Source organism: Ischnura elegans, chromosome 2, assembly GCF_921293095.1.
Source record: "Ischnura elegans chromosome 2, ioIscEleg1.1, whole genome shotgun sequence".
Classification (NCBI taxonomy): Eukaryota; Metazoa; Arthropoda; class Insecta; order Odonata; family Coenagrionidae; genus Ischnura; species Ischnura elegans.
The window spans coordinates 75,966,272-75,987,852 of NC_060247.1; the positions used below are offsets into that span (position 1 = coordinate 75,966,272).

The 21,581-nt window shown below is 36.9% G+C and overlaps 2 protein-coding genes across 2 annotated transcripts in view; both read left to right on the forward strand.

Moving 5' to 3' along the window:
• The first annotated feature begins 1,959 nt into the window (after positions 1–1,959).
• Positions 1,960–11,676, forward strand: LOC124153988 (acidic fibroblast growth factor intracellular-binding protein). The gene is made up of 7 exons (XM_046527449.1): positions 1,960–2,282; positions 2,503–2,701; positions 2,970–3,089; positions 3,184–3,291; positions 7,857–8,096; positions 9,971–10,228; positions 10,829–11,676. The coding sequence occupies exons 1-7, from the start codon at positions 2,186–2,188 to the stop codon at positions 10,905–10,907; spliced, it is 1,101 nt and encodes a 366-aa protein (XP_046383405.1). The 5' UTR covers positions 1,960–2,185; the 3' UTR covers positions 10,908–11,676.
• Positions 11,677–16,634: 4,958 nt separating this feature from the next.
• LOC124153989 (protein son of sevenless-like) overlaps positions 16,635–21,581 on the forward strand; it is a 41,909-nt gene continuing 36,962 nt past the window's right edge. Inside the window, exons 1-2 of the mRNA XM_046527450.1 lie at positions 16,635–17,009; positions 20,374–20,637. Of these exons, the coding sequence (XP_046383406.1) occupies positions 16,905–17,009; positions 20,374–20,637 (369 nt within the window). The 5' untranslated portion in view covers positions 16,635–16,904. The remainder of the gene's footprint in view (positions 17,010–20,373; positions 20,638–21,581) is intronic.

A 21,581-nucleotide genomic window follows, 5' to 3' on the forward strand; every position in this document is an offset into this window, starting at 1 on the left:
CTGGGCTCCCAGCCTTGAGATTACTGTAAGTTACTTTAATGGGGATGTGTGGTCAATTTCAGCAACTATTTACAAGGGGCCAGAATTTTCTTGGGTTGGAAGAAGCGGATGAACACATACTCTGTTCATATGCCTTGTGATCACGGCGAATTAACTTTTTAGAACAGCAACAAAGATTAGTATATGCAGTTCAAGTTTTCTCATTCGGGAAAGATTTGTATAGATACCAAGCACGATTCTTGTTTCCAAGTGAGCATTGGTATCTGCTTTGAACCAAGACCCAGTGAGAAATGGGTGGTGGAATCCACGTGGAACCCACGTGGAATCCACGTTGAGTGGTGGATATTTGGTGGTGGTGGATATTGAGTGGTTGGACCCACGTGGAATCCACGTTGATTTCAAGTGGATTTGTGGTGATTAGCATAAAATGTTAAAAAGAATTTCTAATTTGTGGAACTTAACTCTCTGGTGACATTGCGTCATTTATCTTCCTGAAACCACGCTAGTTATGTGAAAATGTATCGCACATTCTATTTTTATATAATTCGTGGAAAGGCAGCCATGAGAGCACATGAAAAATCGTAGACACATATATAGAAGGTTTAGATATAGAGTGGTTGAGGTTTTAATGGTTTTAGGACAGCACCTACTGCTGTTTTAATTTTTCCACCAAATTTCCACGTGGATTCCACGTTGATTCCACGACCAAAAACACGTGGTATCCACGTTAAATCTCCACGTGGGTTCCACGTGGATTCCACCACCCATTTCTCACTGGGGAGGGGAATTTTTTCAATGTAGGTTTCACAATGGGTACAAAATCTTTGACCGCATTCTCAAGGATAGAGTAAAGAAAGTCCACACCTTCTTCCAAAGACATAAAAGTGAGCATGCCCCAGGGTATGGGGCGGAGTCAGCGATTTATTTTGTCCCAACATGCCTTTGACCAAGTAGGGAAAGGCTTCACAGGTGGGGTAGGAAGCCGGCAGTGTTCCTTGGAATGTTGGATAACAAATACTGCAGGGAGGGACCATGGACCACTGCAGTGGTCAGAGTCAAAAATATTTCACCTGAGGGTGACTGCCTTAGGGGCAATGGTTGCAAATAGTAAGTCTAGCAATGTGCATGTACATAAAATAGAACCTGTTCTAATTTGGGTCATGCATTTTTACATGTTCTATTCCGGTCCACAAAAATCAATCTGGCAAACAGACTTACTCACATGTGTTAATGCATCGTGTAAAAAGGCCATATAAGAGAGTAGATTTATAATTTTTTTTCTTAAAGTTCTGAAATATTTATTTGATTGCAACTTCATACACAATATCTTCCTGTTTGCTGCCAATAATAAGAGGGGGAGAAGTCACAGTCCCTCACCAATAATGATACAATAACATATATATGTGCATTGCTTTTCCTTTGTTACTGTGATTTGCATATTTTAGAAATTTTCTCCAGCAAAGATTAATTTAGCGAAAATTTATAGCGAAGATTATTTTCATACATCAGGTGATGGCATCACCTTGTTGAAATCGTTATGGGTTCTTAAAAAACTGTGCATTTATAAACCAAATGCTTTTTGTTATTGTTCAACTGTGACAGTGTTACTATAAATAAGACTGTTAAGGCATATTAACTTCTGTACGATTATGTCCATTACAGATACCTCGAATATTTAAGTTTCAATGATTTTCTAGTCATTGTCAAATTTAAAAACATATCATTAAATAATCTTTAAAATGGGCTTCTCTTGAATCGTATGATAAAATTAAAAACGCCGTATAATGTTATCATTATTTATTTTTGAGGAATTAATGATAACATTTTGATTTTATCATACATAATATCTTGCTTTTTGTATTTTATTATCGTAAAATGTGCAATTACAAGGATTAGATGTTTCGCGGTTAATATTTGAATGTGCTACGGAATACCGTTTCGTTTCATCCGGTCCCTTTCACGGTTCACGGTTCCCGTTCCCCCGTTCCATTCCTTTTCCAATCTTCCTGTACGTTCCTATTGTCGAAATTGGTTGAAATTGTTCCGCAAGATACGGTTATTGTGATTTTTGTTGTCTTGAGCTGTTTTTGCTTTCGAGATGTGTAGCGGTTGATTCCGCTCAGTGATTATACGTTCCTTAATAATTCTGCTATAGTTTTCTTATGGAGAAGCTGATTTTGTGTCAATGAATTTCGCAATGTACAGTGAAGTGGATGTGTTTATTAGTAATTACTCGCTCTTGGATCCTGAGGTTTATCAACTTTGGATCGATGGATGCTCATGTAAGTGTTCATAGTGTCAGTCTGTTGTGGGCATTTTTGATAACAATTTCGATCGACAGGGTATTCAGTACATCATTTAATATATTGTTTGATTGTGACACGACCGTTAAAGTTGACCCCGTTGGGGGACAAATTGCTGATTGCTTTGTTTTTGTTGCGTTGTGGAAAACACGCCCTATCTTTCAGGGGTGGTTATTATGAAGAACTTCTTTCTTTGCAGCATCCGAAGCTGTAAAGCAGCTTCACAAACGAGGGGTGACCCAAGAAACTGGTGCTTCCTATGACCTCCTGTCCTCGGACGTCGCCGACCATTATAGAACTTACAGTCTTCTTGAAAGATTACTCCATAATCCTCCGAAGTTAGCCGAGCAAATAAGCTTTCAACTTGAACCTGAAACGAAGCAATTTCTTATAGAAAGGTGAGATCTTTGTGAGGATTAGTTGTCATGGATTATAGGAAGAGATGGCTGGTTTGTAAGCCTTTTCTTTATGGGAGTGGATGTAGCCGTTGAATTTTCCCAAGTGTTTGAGCATAAACGACGTCCGCAACTTTTCTCACGTATCGGAGGAGTTCCTAACTTCCTTTGAATAAAATCTTTTGAAAAATATTTTGAGGTGAAGGGAATTGTTTCCTTTATGTTACCGTATTCCATGAGTGTTAATAGACTCTTTCCTCATTTTTTGCAGGTACTATGAAGTTGATGATGCTGTCATTCGCGAACTCCTTGGGAAGAAGTTGTCATCACGGCATAGGAAGGATCTGGATGAAGTGAGCGATAAAACTAAGGTTCATCTTAAGTCTTGCAGGTTGGGTTTAGCTCTTTTGCATTACTGTCCCACGTTCATACTTAATTGATGACATATTTTTTTAACTACATGAATTGTATGTCATTTTCTATAGGCGACAGTTTGACAACGTGAAGAGAGTTTATAAGGCAGTTGAAGAGATGCAAGGATCTGTTGTCACGAATATCCAAACTAATTTTCTTCTTTCAAAGGAACTTGCAGAGTAAGTTTGTTCAATAATTAGTTTTTAATCAAAACGATTATATCTGCCTATGGTTATTATGTTATGTATGTTTCCTATTTATCCAATAATCTTCCCTCATTTGAATGGTATCTCATTTAATTTACACTGGTCAGTGTCATGGTTATAAAGGCAAGAAGTAAGTAGTAAAATCATAGCTGCACATGAATTAAAATTGTCCATTCAATGCGGATAGCATAATGCCTCCTTGTATGATATTTCTTATGATTTACCCACGAAAATCAGATCTGATATTGGTCTGGTACGATTCTGGAGTTTCGCGTCCTTATGTGGACCCTGGGCACTATAAAATACACGGAACACATGACATATATATATATATATATATGATATAACATTTAACATCAGTTTTTCTACATGGTTCTTAACGATTCCCGTGGAAATGGCATTCCATTCTGTCCAATTTTGGGTTTGAAATTTATTTTTGATTGGGTTCGAGCTTTTTCTAAATTGGTACAAAAATATACCATAACAGAATGGGCTCTATAGTGCTCACAGAGTTTCTGTACACTGGAAATTTTCCCTGAGCCCAGTTGAAAATTAAGGTCTTAATTTATACAGCATTATTTTTCTGGGAAGGCAGTTTCTTGCAGATTAGCATTGAAGAATGGACAACTGTATCATGTTTTTTATTAAAATTCCCATATACAGTGATAAGGACTTGATATTGTGACAGAACACGAAATGCCATATATTTTATAGGATGAGGAGGGCATCAATAGTCCCAAGTAAGGAATGATCGAGCCATCGTTATTTACTTTGAGACACCAAAATATATTTTACACTTGCATAACATACATAAAATTATCAAAATTAATTACCCTGATGAACATGAGGTGAACAAAAATGCAACAATAATATAGGAATGATATGACTCATTTATTCTCCCCCCCAAAAAAAGAACAATACGTGTATATTGTAGAGAATATGGTGGGCTAGGTTCAGAATATGCCCAAATCAAGTCTTTATGTTGCTTGCGTTAGCACACTGAGTAATATTTCTGACACTGAGTCAATAGTTTATCGAAGGATACGGCGCATTGGGACAGAGAGAGAGAATCAAAATTCTGGCTCCACAATTTGGGAAGTGATTAGGGGTCTTGGCGAACAAGTGCGGGGTACTAACTAACTGCGACGTTCTTAAACAAACAATGAGGCAACGGATTGGACCCAAGTGTTCGCGGGATCGAGGGCTGTCAGCCTCCCGATCTCTGGGCATTGGTCTCGTCCGTCGCTTGTCTGCAATCACTCTCAGCTTCAGGTGTACCGTAGAACGTTCTCGTCCTCCGCCAGCAGTACTCTGGTGACTCCCAGAATGATGACAATTGTGCACGTCACCACACTCCCTTTCTCTCTCCGTTGTCAACTCGGCTAGCCTTTTTTGCAAGTCTTCCTCTAAGCATTAATAGCAAGGATTCCCCCGGCTCTCTCTCTCGGTGGATATATACCCAGTTGGAGGGGAATGACACACTAGGGGTGGGGTTTTAGTGGTGAGAGGGGGTTCCACTTTACCTCTCAGGTCGAGTGGGTCACCAGGCAGTCAGCATTGACCAGCATATCTCACAGCAAACACTTATGAATCACAGATTTATAATGTCCAAGGCATGACATAACACTACCCACACACACATTCATACAGGCACGCACACTCACACTTGCAATCATCCCCTGCTCGGGTCATCCCACAATGAAAACAAAATACTAAACTTACAGTCCGGCCGCTGAGAGTTGTCTGTTGACAGCTCAGAAGAAGGGGTGGGGAACCCTTTGCCAAAACGGTTTTCAGCCAATCGCTGTCCCCCAAACGCACCTCACACCCTCGCCTAGTCATGCAACGTTGTCACATACAAATGAATCACCAAAACAAGCCTGAATCACTAAAACAAAACTTTCCATAGATTGTCTCTTTGCTCTTGCGTGCGTTCTTAGTTCACTGTGCTGTAGGTGTTGCTGTGTGTGGTGGTGTTCTGGATAGTTACTTGTGCTTTTCACGAAAACTTCTCAGCGCTTTCGACGCAAGTATTTCATTAAAGTGGTTAAGGAAGGCTTCGAGTTTCTTTGTTTAACATAGTATTTCTGATTGATTTCATCTTCTGTCATCATGAGCGGGAAGAAACGTGGTCATGGTGTGACACTGAATTCACAAAAACGGGAATTAATCGCGAGTATTTATGAATACTTTGAAAAGGAAAAATTCCATGGCAGTCCCCTAATTCCATTAGCAAGAGTGATAGATAGAACAGCTGAAGCATGTGGAATCAGTTCCAAATCAGTTTCGAGGATCCTGAAAGAGAAACATAGTGACCGTAATAGTGAAAACATAGAACCTTCTGTTTTAAGAACACCCGGAAAGAAAAGGCGCAGGCGAAGTCAGAAAACAAGCATTGACAATTTCGACGAGGAAGCAGTCCGTAGGCATATCCACGGTTACTACGAGAGAAGGGAATATCCAACTGTTCGGAAACTGCTGATATCCTTTAAAGAAGCAGATCTATTTGAAGTTTTTGTTTCTCGAAGGAAGGGACTACTCTCAATTATGTTGCGTTTTAAAATCATAGGATAAAACGAATAGAAGGAAAATTACTTGCTTTATTTAATGTCAAACCTGAAACTGCATTTGGTCCACTGGAGTCCTTTCTATGATTCTTTTTTCCTAGAGTTATCATCTACACTCCGGCATTTAAATTAGCAGCATTTTTCTATAATTACTTCAATTACCAGTTCGTTGGAGAGCAATTCGTGATATTTGCGCGATCGCTATTTTTCTCAGTGAGGGCAGAGTAGTAGGAAAGAAAAAGATAAAAAGGTAATGCTGACCGCGACTCTTCCGTTGGCCCTTCACGCCCGTCGTCCCTTACGGCTCCTTTCTTCAGGGAACCCTTTTGTTTACATGTGAGGTGGGCGTTTCCCTTTCTGACCTGGCAACATTGCCCCCTACCCCTTCTAGCTGTCAACGGACAACTCTCGGCGGCCGGACTGTATGGTCGGTATGTCACAATATTATTATGTACAAGACTGAAATGACTTAAAAAATCCTATTTAATGCATCAAGATCATGGCATATAAATACTATTTTCAAATATTTTACTTAAGTAGAGAAGTAAGGAGCATTAATTGTTGAAGATTGATGTTTGACGAGTTTTAAATGATGTTGCTTGGTTTGCCTCTTTTTTCCTCGCAACTATTTGCTTTATCCAGCTAATGTTGCCGACCATTACTAATATTACTTATGTGAGTTTTATTACAAAATCTACTAATATCTTTTGAACGAATTTTTCCATTTAGGGTAAAAATCAAATTTTCATTATTTTTTTCAGACCAAGTGACCATATATTTAAGGCAAAGGATATTGCTGATAAATTTTGACTATAAGTTCTCAATATGCTAAATGAGTCCACGCTTTTAATAGATTAAATAATCTTGTAAGGTGCTCCTGTGGGATAAATTTATACGCCGAAGGCAAGCTGCAATTTTTTGCACACATTTTTCTGCTTAGCTTCCCTTATTTCTGCAGTAAGGATCTAATGAAGCTTTTTTCCTGCTAATGCGCTATAAAACATGGAATAATTCAAGGAATGTCAAAAGATGAGGAAACTAATGTATGTGAAAAAATTGACCACAGTTATCTAGGGCTGAGGAAGTGGCTGTAAATTATAGTTGCGAGTGTCAGTTCAGCATTATTGAAAACTTTAAATTCTAGGAATATACCACAGCATTTAACTATGCACCAATAAACTGAAATTTTATGGCCAAAAATGGAAGGCCATGTCGAAAATCCACCATAATGTTACCAAGCGTTAGAAATTTTATGGCCAAAAATGGAAGGCCATGTCGAAAATCCACCATAATGTTACCAAGCGTTAGAAATTTTGTGGCCAAAAATGGAAGGCCATGTCGAAAATCCACCATAATGTTACCAAGTGTTAGAAATGACTAGAAGTCCTTGGTAGTGCACACCACCCATTTCAGGTCATGACTGAATGACATTGTTATGAGTGTATTCCATTGAATGCTGTTACATCACTATTAAGTGCCCTCATAAGTATGTTTTGCTATATTCAGTGGCGCCGACTCCATGGGGCCTGAGGGGGCCCGAGCCCCCTCAAAGATTCGTTTGGGGGGGCGGAGCCCCCTCAATAATTCAAGAAAATAATTAAGTTATGTTATGCTTTGTGAAATCACAAAAATATATTGGCAATTTTTATTTCCCATGTTTGACGATAGTTATCTTTTAAATAAATTCAACAATGTGTGTTGAAACAAATAATTATAAGGTTAAGCAGGTTAACTGAATCAAGTGGTGTGAATCATGGTAGTGTGTCGCTGCTGCGACACACTTTGAATTTAACCTCTTCCCGGGGCAAGACCTCCGATATGGGCCCCCCCAATATTTTTTATAAGTCGGCGCCCCTGGCTATATTCAGTGAGAGAAAACTTATATTGTTCTTTCAAGTGTCCATAATTGTTTTGATTTTTGTTTCCACAGAAATTAATGTCTTTGTTGGTTAATATTTTATCCATTTTTAGGAAGTATGGAGCTGTTGTTTTTATTGGATTAATGAGATTTGAAACCAGTAAACGGAAATTGCAGTACCTCACATTCTCTGACTTCCTGCATTGCGCTAGAATCCTTATGGACAGATGGACTTGTAGATCTACTAAAGAGCCAGATGGGGCAGCTATGGATGACACTGATTTGGATCGAGAATTTCTCCTGGATATGCGTGAACTTCGTACATTGCTTGAAAAGGAAAAGGAGCATAAACAGTAAGTGGTAATAAATTTGTATACCATGAATTTTTGGAGTTGTTAAAATATTAGAGTCCTGTCCTTCATGAGTTACAGTCATGTTAGGAACTTGTGCATAATAATTTCGTTGCTTTCTTGCTATCATCCATGAGTGTGCTGACTAGCTAGAGAAACTATCATTCACAATCAACCAACACTGAAGTTACCCATGGAGATGCATATTTCAATAAGCTATTTGTGTCTGTAATAACACTATGTAACTTACAGTGCCATAGATTTAATGGTGTTGAGAATTAAGGGATCTGTATCCTTCTCTTGGTTGTCAATATACATTTATAACCATTAGATTTATATAAATAATTAAATCGTTTAAAATCATATTTATAATAATTTAGAAAAAATTGTTGGATTTTCCAGGCTCACTGTTTCACTTATTTTCCTTTCTTTTCATTAATTTCCAATGTCAGACATACTTTATATCCTCCATTAAAAGTTTAACTCTTCTATTGAGCATGTGTAAGTTATTTACTCATGAAGTAGGTGATCATTTAGAATTTTCCTTTATTTGAATTTTATCTACTTATATTTACCATACGAATACATATAATTATTTGAATCATTAATAGCCTATTTTATTGTATTGCAATTTATTGTGGTCATGGAGCATGTAAATAGTGTAATCAAACAAATTTTAGGTACCCTTAATGAAATATTTACTTAGGCGGCATTGCTCTGGTAGTGTGACTCAAGCTTCTCCCGTTGCTGGTGCTTTCACCATTCCCTGTTCTACTCTGTTTCATGGTACCCTTCATAGGATCTATAGAGGCCATGTGTTTCTTAATTAAAAATATGTATTAACACATTATGGTCCGCACACGTGTTTTTACGTGTTTCCGCCGCCAGCGCTTAACGGCCGATCACGCTTTTTTACGTTTTCACGTTTTCATGCAGTGCAGTCTCCTGCTGACCTCTACGGATTAATTTGGAACTATTTCGACCTAGTTCTGGTTTGTGCGTCTTCAGGTAGCTTTACTGTTTGTTTTTGTGAAATTTTTCCTTATTGACGTCTTTTTTATCGACGTTATAATAGTTTGAACATATATTGAGGCCTATGGCATAAAATATGACCGGCCCCAATGGCTAGTCTAGTTTAAAGGGTGCCGGACCAAGATGTGTTAAGAAGGCAATTTACCATATTTATCTGTATATAGTCCCCCCTTTTTTTCCAAAATGCCTGTGGTAGTTGTTAAGGGGGGGGGGACAGTATTCAAACACATTTTTTAAATTTTTACCTGAAGCTGAAGTCTCAAAATTAGAGGGGGGACTATATTCGGAGAAATACGGTATATTGTTGTTGTACAGATACTGTATTCTGCAGGTATTTATTAAATCGCCTGAAAATATTCTTCTTGAGCTTTGAAATTTTCCTTTGGGATGAGGGAAAAAGTAACTAAAAAAAGTATATTTCTATGGAGTTCCATAATTTTGTATTCTATTGGATATTGTTTACCTTTTGAATATTTTATACATATTCTTGTGGATCTTTATTTATGAGTAGTCAAACTTAGCAGATAATTTCTATGGTACAAACATATGTTATTCCTCTAGCATCATCTTATAAGCTTGGAATGGGTACTTTGTTATTTTTCTTTTGCCCTATGTACCTTGCATGTATTATTTATCAAGAGGGCATCCTGATTATCTTCACTTTGCATAATTTACTTACGATTTCATTATTTGAAAGAATTTTACCATCACCAAGATTTCATTACTTTTAATTAATTGTTGTTTTCTGAATCTTAGAAATATATCTGTCATTGTTTTTTGTTGCCTCAATCATCTGCACACATTTTTTTGCTGTACAACCTTTTGTAATATTGCCAATATCTCAGTTTGGTTTGCCAGAAGCTGAAACCACAACTTTTGGAGCGTTCTTATGTGGAGTTGGAGACAAACTTCCGCACATATACAAGAGCCTTGGTTGGAATGGCATGTGGTCTCCATCGGGGCAGAGAGAGAGTACGTTCGTTTTTCCTGGATATGGTGGAACGTTGTATTGAACCATGGAAGCAAGTGGCCTGGTCTCGAATTGACCTAAGCCATTTTCTGGATGCCTATACTTCATCAGCATTGGAAATGGACGTACTGAGGTGAGTTGTTCTGATCATTAGTGACATGGTGAATTTTTTATAATATTGTATCCTTTTTGGCTCTTTTCATCACAATTTTGTATCTAGTTGAAGCTTTGCTCTTAAAGTTTTCATATATCATTTCCAATTCTGTGAAATTTTTATTAGGATGTCATTGTGAGGTGGTTATTACCCTTACAGTATTCAATTTTGACCATGTTTGTTGAATTGCCATCTTTTTATGACAAAATGAAAATCCCCCAGCCAATTTGTAAGAGAATTTTAGAGCTCTGGAGATCCATGATAATAGCTTCCGAATGTCGCGGATGATTGCACTGTTTGCTCGCAGGACTGCATCCAGCTACTACTGCCTTTCATGCAACTTTGTGCAATGCAATATGTAGTATGGCGTGACATCTGTAACATGTTTTCAAAAACTCTTTCGTGTAAAGCTTGACTTTATAATGAAATGTATTTACAATTGTCTAGTATAATTTAATTTTATGGAATAATGGAAGGGCGTAGCACCCATATTCCCTCTATACCACCCCCGTAGTTAATGCCAATGACCATTTTTTATAGGTTGACTGATTTTTTTTCTCTTTGTTTTACACTTTGCAGGGAAGCGGAGCTGAAGAATGCCTGGGAAAGGTACATGGCAGTGATGAGCAGTTGCCTGCTAAGGCTCTACCATAGCTAACATCGGTGTTGATTTTTCTCAGGATGTCTTGTATTCCAAGTGAGCTCCCTCTTCATTGTGTTTTTCACTCAAATTTCGGAATCAGGTTATATCGGTAGGTATAAACTAATGATGTGAGAGGTGATATTGGGGCCATGTGTCTTGTGGTTAAGTTAATTTGTTCATTGTTTCAATTTTTTGTTGGAAGCTGGAAGAGACTGTTTAAGTCATAGTGAGATTAAATCAGCTGTCATTAATGTCTGAATGTAATACATAATTGAAAACAAAGCTCTTTGTCATGACTAAAATTTCTCTCTGTTATTGTGACTATGAGTGAAATGCTCCTTTGGATATAGGTTTATGCTAACTAAAAAGTAGTTTTTAGAAGTTTGACCCCCTGGTGAACATCAATCTGAAGGGTTGTGTTTGGAGGTGATATTTATGAAGATACCTGTGCAGCCACAATAATATATTTCTTGTTTGTTACTTGGTCATTGTTGGTGTGCTATCGAGCCCAAAGGCTGATTAAAATTTATTATGTGGAGGTTGTACCCTCAGGTGCTCATACATTTGAATATTTTCATTTTCACTCTGAAGGTGACGATTTTGATTAGAGATCTCCCTTAGAAATTGTTTGGTCACTTTTTTGTAATGTGTTCCATACGTTGAGGTGTGGAGGACTTTCAGGAAACTATGAGGAAATGCAAATCAGAAATGTGATTTATTAGATTATATTCACATTATAAAGGCCATGTAATCTTTTGTTTAGGATTTAGGAACAGTGATGAAAGTAAGAAGTCCAGTCTCCGTTATTTCTCATGACCTGAATGTAGACCAGTAACTTTAGGGGATTGGTTTCAACAAAAATAGCAGAAAGATCTTATCTAGTTTGCTTAATGTCTTGCTTCTCTATTACCTTAGCCATGAATTGTTAACGTTCATTTTCCAAAACATGGTGACTCCTTTTTTTAAGAATCAGTGTTAACTTGTGAAAGCTGTTTCCATTTCAAAGGCACCATACCACTCTTACCATTAGTCGATTTCCCATCAAATGCAGTTCAAAGTTTAACCTTTTCCCTACTGTACACGTATATATACGTGTGGACATTTCCTGACCCGGGAGACGACGGGCATATATATACGTGTGAGATTTTCCCGGCCAGGGGAACGAAAGCCGTATATATACGTTTTCTAGCTCTCCCCCTTTTAGGACGGTTGTGGGTTTACAACGTCTTTGTCTCGGGACCCAACGCTTCGGGGTTTAGGATTAACCCTCGGAATCCAGGAGCAGGTACCCGGACCCTTCGTCTTTTATAACCTCTCTCAGCGGTAAGGGACAGCGGTCATACAATTGTTTATACAGTCAATTTTCGAAATAAATATTTGTTCATTTCTAAAGAAATATACACTAAGAATTAAATTATTTGTCTTTTGAGCAGCGTTTACAATTTTTAAATGAAATTCTACGACAAATATTAACTTATATTTCGAGTTATGTATAAACTTCAACGTGGAAATTGTTGCTGCGTTAAATGCGTTAATAAAGGCCTTAGAACTTCATTTAAAATTTGACAATGCTCAGATAAAAATGAGGAATTCAATTCAAAGTCTGTAATTTACGTGCAAGCAACAATTATCCATTTGCTAAATACATATAAGCAATACATAAGTTGACCGCGAACCAATGCCGCAGGTGTGGTCGTAAACCCGAAAAGGAGGGAGCACAACTACTCTCGGAGTCCGAGATAATGGGGAGTCCCTGCGTGGAGGGGTCGAAAAAGGTTCAGCGAGACCCTTCTTAACGAATGCACTCCAAACATGCTCCGTACCACGAGAATGAAGAGTCTTTTGGGGCTCAGTACAGCAGTGATGCTAAGACGAAAACTCCGCCGTCTCGAAAGGGTTAATAGAGTGCAGCCTGTTTATAACAAAGTTCATGGGACCAGAAGTTTTCTTTGTTATAACCAGACATCATTAGATATGGCCTTATTCTTATGAATCACACTGCTGTATGTGGTGGCTATTATTTTTAACCTCCCCCTGATTGGGAAAAGATGGAGGAATTGACAGAAAAGGCGACCAAGGAAACTTCATCATTTCTTCGTTTGAGAGTACACTACTTTAAGGACATTTTACATGAGGCACATGGATGAAGGCTTTATGGTAATGTATATAAACTTTCTTTCCTGCAGTCCAGTGTATCTGAGGAAGCAAAGTTTGGTTTCATCTTGTACTTTTCAAAATTGGAAAGAAAGTGATTGATTTTGAGATACATAAAATCTTACTTGCAATATCAATATACATTGGCAAGTTTTATTTTGTTATTAATATTTGCTCCAGGAAAAAAATTGCTAAATGAAAGATCCTAGTCTTTAACCAATGCAACCCTGAGTCTCCTTACTTATGCCATAAGAATAGAACCACTAACTGGAATATCACCACTTAAATGCTAGGTCCTCCGTCCCTGCATCTTGATAAATTTGATGTTTTAAAAATGAGATCTCAAAGTTGCAGGACATTACACTTTAATATTTTCTCTTGATTTTTCATCATTGTGCTAAGTGTGCATAGTGAACTATCCTACTATTTTGTAAAGTGGTGTTAATCATCATAATTTATTGATTCTACAAAATTTGTAAATATTTATCGGAACTAGGCACTTTTTTCATCCTTTTCTGTCCAATGGTGATTAATATCACAAGACTGTGTTAATGAGTGAAAATATTTGCGAATCAGTCATTGATGCCTTGATGCCTCAGCAAACTGCCAAAGACTGACAAATACTGAAGTAGATGGCAGCATGGTAGGGGAAGGGTCATCAAGTGGTTAGGGGCTGGAGGAGTTGACCTGGAGTGACTATGTAGGCGGGAGTTGCTGTGTTTTTCTAGTCTGAGGAGAAGAGAACAGCTGCTTGGGGTAGATTTATAAATGAATGTTAGTGTGTACAAATAAGCAGATATTGATAGAGCTCAAATAGTTTCAACATGAAGGTGATACCATCATAGTATTTTTAGCTGAGAAGAGGGCTATAATATGGAGCATATCATGCCTCACGAAAAACTTAATGATGAACATTCACTTGGTGAGCATTCATTTTAGGCTCAATTTTTTTCATCATGTAAAGTCCCTTTTTGTTGGGGAACAGCTTTCACTGTGTTAAAAATTGGATTTTGTCATGTGTGTGTCTTTACAATGTCTCTACTATTATAGTCTTTGAGATGTTAATTTTTGTGGATGAGATTCCCCAATGATACTCTCTGCAATATCCATCATGGTATCCTCGTGAATATTTGTGAATGAATTACTTCACCAGCCCTTTGTAAACAATTCCAATAAGTCTTTTTGTTTTATTGTACATAAATATCTTCTTTAGCAGTCAGTGGTGGAGGTTGATTTTTAGCATGCTGCTCTTTTAAATCTGTGATCTTTGTACAACTAAATGACCAAGTGATTCAAAGATTCAGTGCGCATGAGGTGCATTTATGCTACGATTTTTATAAAACTAGATTTCAAATTTTGGTGCTACTATTTCTAAAATATCTTTTGTAGGGTGTCAATGTGTTTTAAATGACTACCATCACCTTATTATGCCACCAATAGAAAAATATGGTTTACTGCCATGCATGGCTAAGGTTTTCCATAAAGGATTAGATAAATCAAGTCTTCTATACATAAACCTTCAAGAACAGGGTTTTTCATTGTGTGTTCTCATCAAAAAGAGACGTCAGCTGTAATCATATTTCCTGTAATTTCAACTGTATTAATCTGACAGTAATTATTTTTTATTTGAACATATCAATCATATTTAGTATAATCAATGTTTACCATGATTCACCCAACTAATAACCCAAATCATAGCCATTTGCAATTTGTGGAGTTTCAAGTTGTGGAGCAGTTAAAATTTTTGTTCACATTGGAAATATAGCCATCACATTGTGTAAATTAGGGGAAAAGTATAATGTATAATTTGTGGTATGTGTACTAAATAGCTGAAAAAAATGTAAGAATAATGTGTAATGGAGAAATTTGTTCTATGAAACTCAAGCTTTTACATTTTAATAGAGAAATTTTGTGTAGCGATTTGACTTTTCACCAGAACTCTTTGAAGGTAAAGTTTTGTAATCAACAGTCATTTCACTGCATTTTTTGATTTTCTATTATTCCATGCATAGGCGGATCTAGGGGAAGGGGGCATGTGCCCCCCCCCCAAACCCTGAAATAATATGTAAGATTTTTAATACGGTCCCAATTTCATTGCGCTCGTTTTGTAATACGAGGTATCCCTGCCCCCCCCCCCCCCAGAACAAAATCCTGGGTATGGCCTAGCTTGTGCCCCCCCCCCCAGAAAGAAATCCTAGATCTGCCCCTGATTCCATGCCTTGTCAAACTTGAATGAGATGTACCTATATGCATGGCCACTGTATCAGTTTGTAGTTGTTTTATTTGATCCAAAGTAATTTATATCTCAAGTCAAAAGTATGGATTATCTAATGAATATATTTTTTGTAAATTATGTTATGTTTTGACCATATAATTTTTTATCGTTGTACAATGCTTTAATAAGGCTAATAATTTTACATAGTTGCCTCTAAGTTTTCTCTTTGGTGTTGATGTTAATTGGCCTTATCTTAGTGCCTTTCTTATCTTTTATTTTGAAGAGCATATTCACTCAATTGGTTTAATCAAGTTCAGTTTCAAAAGGTTTCTTGCCAGTAATTACAGCTGTAAATCTTGTTGCAGATATGTTGTTTGATATTCATGTACGCACTGATTTACATGTGTTTTGAGTATTGAGACATGGGTGTTTTCATTTGTGTACCTGATAAATATCTCATGTTTAGTTAAGGAAATCATGGAGGTCATATGACAGTGTAATGTAAATTTTTTTGTTATATCCTTTCTGATTTCTTAAGGAAACACTTGTAATAAATGAATAAAGTGTACTGAAAGGTATATTATATTTGACTTAACAAAGTTAAGATTAATTTGCCCCACAACACAGTGGTAGCTTATAATATAAAAGTTCTGGATTGATCAATCTTTCCCTACAGCATTCTGCAACCCCATATCTCTCCCTATAGGTTAATCATATTATATGACTTGATTATTTGTTATTGGTGGTAATTTTAATCTCCAGCAACAATTTACTATATTTGAATGAGCAAATTAAAACCCATTTAATACAATGTAGGCACACTTCAAAATTATCATGAAATTATGGCCCTTACCAAATCACTTCCTTAACCTTCCCCTTTTGAAACCTCTGATGGCATAGGTTAAGTGAGACCTTGCAAAACAGATTTTTGTCATAATGACTGATTGTCATTACAGACTCACTGATCATGGTGCTGAATTATAACACTCTTTAGGGCTGATCAGGATGAAGAAAAATGAATGAAGGTATAGTTGGTGAAAAGGGATATCTTGAAAAGTATATAATTGGAAAAAAGTCAACAATAACTTCATAAGCAGCGTTGGAAATGGTAACCGTGAGAAATCTAATTTCTTTGGTGAAGATGAATGAGCACTTTTAGACCAGTCAGATTGTTCTAAATGATTTATATAATGCTTTCATTAATTCTGGAAAATTAACTTGAAATTTTGGAGGTACAGAAATTATCAACCCCTGTTGCATAGAGGGTTTCCTGCATTTCCCCTCCAACATCTTTTTCGTACCTATGAAAACAACGTAATTCCTCACCAAAATTTCTCATATCGCTCATCAAATGTCGCATGCGCAGAGTGTTCTTCATGATGCATGTGTTATTGGTGGCTCTGGAAAAATGGACTGCATAGGATGTGTTGAAAAACGGAAATTTACGCGCATCGTGGTTTTAACTTGTAGGAATTCAAGATAATTGATAATTATGAAATATTTTACGCGCACAGTTCCAGAGTTATAACGATTGTTCTTCTGAAAAGTGTTGTTATGGCAGGATCAGTTTTGCGAGTCGTAAACATGGCCGACAGAAGCCACTTAGATGTAGTTTAAAAGATAATTTGATTCATAGAATTGAAATGTTCTCATCACCATCGGTAGCGTCAGATACAATTGCATATGATTTCGAAAAGGAGGAAAATGCTGTGAAGTGGAAAGGTGTTTTTCTTAACTCCTTGCGGAAGGTAAGTGATCAGTTCGGGCCAATTCTTTAGCCAGTAAGGTTGTTTTGAAAGGTTCAAGTTAAATTTTTATTGTTATTTTGGTTAAGTATTAATGATTTAGTGTTTTACTTTATGATTTCAATGTGTAAATCTGTATAAACGACGTTTTTCGTGAATATCAGAAAAAATCAATATATTAACGTTTTGCCTAAGAGGGGAAACTTCTGATTGTCATGTTACCTCAGTGTAGAAGTGTATCAAATTGTGTCTTATTCGACTATTTTATTCATTTAATTAAGGATATTACGATTTAAAATTACACAGGTGGACATTAATAATTGATGTCATGTCTATTTGAAGTCATTGACTCCTTCAGTTAATTTTGTTTTCATCAGATAGGTGATTGGTATTTTGAAGATGTTGTCGGTATCAACGTATGGAATGTCTATTGCATTATTATACCAGCATAATCTCCTGACTTGTAGGGCAGAAGTACCTTGCTGTGTCTTGCACAGGTTGGGTTTTTCAAGGATCACTCGCGGTTGTTGATTTTCTCCTTGCCTGTGTTTGATCCCTTGTAAAATATTTTCTTACATATAGTTCGGTGTCTTATTTAAAACATTAGACTTAATATCTGGCACCGAGGAAAACATGAAAAATTTGCAGTCTTGTCCAATCATATGCTCCTTTGTTGACAAAGTGCAATATTAACGAGCAGCTGATCGTTAAACAGTTGTAGGACGTTAAATTTAAATTAATTGTGGCTTGAAAATTGTTCACGGAGAATTTTGCCGTGCAAACACGCCGACATAATCTCATTATCTATCATGTAAGTAATTTTTATGCATCATTTATGCACCTTAATTTAATCAGTTACTGAGCAGTGGTTTTGAGTCGTAAATCGGATGAGGTCCGTGTGATATTTTAACATGCTGTGCACTGAATGCGGTTTTTACCCGCTTAGAAGATAAAGAACTGTAAAAGATGAAGTGGTAAAACAATAAAGACTGGGTAGCCTCTCTTATGTGGAATCTCCTTTCTAAAAATTGAGATGCATTATTCTAGTATAGGAAAATAATGCGTTATTTTGCTAGGTTAATGAGTGTCCTTAATTTTAGAAATATGGACCAAGAGAAAAAGGTTTGGAGATTTTCAGCATATGTGTATTGCAGTGTACTAACATTTCAATTGGATGAACATGGAAGAATACTGGGGAAAATGTTTAAGCTTAACATGAAAATGTAATGAAAATCAGTCTATTTATTATTATTAATCTAATGTGTAAATTTAGGTATTTCTACGAAAATAAGAATTTGCATAACATCTACCATATAATCAAGAAGGTGATGGCGCTCGATGAATTTCTTTAAAGATTATAAGGACCTAGCTACATGATTAATTAACATATACAAGTTAATGTCTAAATGTATGAATGCCTACATGAAAGCCAAAACTCACTGTAAAACCAGCCAAATTTTATGTAATGCATGATCAGAAAATGGAATCTATTCTTATTTCACTCATGAATTTGTCCATGGTCTATTCCTGTCCTAAGAAATCATACATACATAAAAATTTAACTCATATAGGTTAGTGTTTGGTATGACATGGCTTTAGTGCAGTTAAAAAGTATCATTGAGAGCTAAAGAATTCACTTTGTTGAAGTATTAAATTCATAGTTGAGTAAATATTGTATCCTTGTACTGAATATTTTAAATATGTTGATCTCTGCTTTCTCTTCGGGTTTTCACCACGTCGGTTGGCTTGGAAACCTGAAGAGAATGCAGAGATCATCTGATCAACGCCACGAAAATCTTCGACCCTACATTTTAAATATGTAATTATCATGAAACGTTTTGCTGCCTTTTGGTGTTATCAGGCTCCGTAAATTTTTTAAAGCAATGATATAACAGAAACCTATTTGAGTGTAGTGAATTTTCATTTATGTTGTTGTGAATTCTGTCTGCCAAGATGTTAAATCAATGCAAATTGAAGTAAAATTAAAAGTCATGCTGAAAATAGGGCTTCAACACAGAAGTTATTTTTTTAGGATAAAATTATCTTTTTAATAAAGTATTTCAGAATCATTTTTCTTCAAATAAGGGAGAAAAAGAACGTGAATACACTATCAACTTTGGAAAGAAACTTGAGTGTAGGTGGTCATAGAATGTGGTTCATTTTATGCCATTTTGATTAATCCCTTGCTATGGGACGAATTTCTTTCATTATCTTTCAGCTGATTGGTTTTACTCAGCATTTCTAGCAAAGTTTAGACTTATGTCTCTAATATCACCATCAAGGCACCTGATATGTGACCTTTGTCAAAATTTTGGTAGATTTGTAGGGTGGGGACTGGTAGAAAATCTAATGAAAACATAGCCTACTATTCTGCAAAAGTACAATTTCATCTCTCAAGATTTTGTTCCAATTTGAAAATACTCTCATTGACTCTTTTGGTTTGCGAAATAAGCCTCTGTTGGGAGTCCTGTAGATTGTAAAAACACTCAGAGAGGTTTTACTTATCAGTCTTGGATTTTTGTTGCATTCATGATGTAAAATTAAATTAAGTGAAGACAGTCAGCCGAGATGAATCTTGAAGGACAGTTGTTGAGATGCACTAATGCTTACAAGTAGCATTGAGTTAGTATTGTTGTCAGTATGAAGACTTGGTTTGGATTGAATTACATGATGTGGTATCCAGATTTAAAAGGTAAAAATTCATAATAAGAGAACAAAAAATGTGACAAAACTAAGTGTCATATTCTCCTTACAATGAGTATTGGGTTGTAGTTTAGTTTACCTACCAGTGTGTCATTAATTTTTGGGAAGTCCATGTGTTTAGGAAGTGATAAGTCCTTCTAATATGATGTATTTTTATGTGAACTGTGTAACTGTGCCAATGCACAGTGAAAATATCATTATGTGAAGTTGAAAATTTTGAGAACACGTAGGCAAATACTCATGTGCGCGATAAGAAAACTGCTGTTTTGGGATACATATATGTCTTCATTTGCACATCTTCTTGAAAAAAATAGCAGACACAACCTTCCTAGCTAGTCATTTACTCCAAAAGTGAAATTTGCCACGAAAAAATCAGGATTCTTTGCTGAATCTCCCAATTGCCAGTCTGTTATGCTACCAGTTACACCACCGAGCCATTTTACTAATAGACAAATTTCATATTGGGTTTACTTAGCTACGTGTTTGCATCTTTAGTCCACATTGTGGTGCAGGAGACAGAGGTTGAGCTTGCTTAGCCACAGTCCTAGAGTGAACCCTACATAGTCACTATGGAGTATCAGGCATTTTCACGAGCACTACAAATATTTCTAGTGATTTATATTCACTTGATGTAATTGGCTAACGCTTCTGCCATTTTTCTTAGGTCTTGGAGCAAGTTCATCCCTCCTTAACGGCTCGGGAGGACGCCCTGCAGTACGTGGAAGGCCTCATCCTGAGGCTCCTCGGGATGCTGTGTGCCAGGCCACCGCTCCCCCATTCGGTTGCGGATGTGGAGGAGCGTGTGAGGGGGACGTTTCCTACTCCCATCGACAGGTGGGCCCTCTCCGATGCCAAGGATGCACTGAACCATGGCCGGAAGAAATCTCAACTGGTGCTACCTGTGGATAGGGTTCATCACATGCTCAAGGTACAAAATTACACTGTGAGCAAATGTGCTCAAACATACCTTGCCATGTTCACGGGGTGGCCTCTCTTCTGGAAAGTCAGGGAATTTTGTTATGACTGAACCCGCCACTAGGAATACAACGTCCCTTTCACAAACCCTCTGGTTTACAAAGTTTGATCATTTTAGTTCCCTTTCACTCCGTAAATAAGAGGTTCTACTGTATTGTTCTCAATTACAGTGCAACCTCGATATAACGACACCCCACGGTGCACTAATAAACACTCGCTATAGCGAATTGTCGCTTTACCAGAAGTGGAGCAAATAATAGCTAATATACCTGTTGCGAACAGATAAACAGGAACAGGAGTGGTGCGGCGACAGATAAACATCTATCCGATAAATGTAAGCATAAATCCAGACGAAAGGCGATGTTTTTTTGCATCACTAAATTTCCTTACTCAAATAACGACTAACTATTCAAACAATTTATAAGCGCCGCACTGAATAAAAATCATGCAAAGCATTGTTTCGTCAATCATTATATTTATCGAACGACAGTTTACCACATAAATTTGAGACTGAGTACTCCATTAACTTCATTTCTAACAAATCGCTAGCAATTACAGAGGTTAAGGAGTCTTGATGAAAGTCTTCCGGCGGTGAAACCCTCGCTATAGCGAGAGCCAACACCGAAAGGGTCTCGTAAAAACGAATTTTTTTAACACACTTATTATAGGGTCAATTGACGGTGCATCGGCTATCTCTCGTAATAGCGGGGGTGTCGCTATAGCCCGTACTCGCTTTAACGAGGTTCCACTGTACTTTACTATCTCAAGTTCATGTGAGAATGTTTGTAATGAACAAATGATAAGCCAGTGGGGTTAACCTGAAAAAATTTCTAATTTTAGAATTATCAATTTTTGAAATAATGAAGCCTTAATCACTGAGATTTATCAACATGCTTC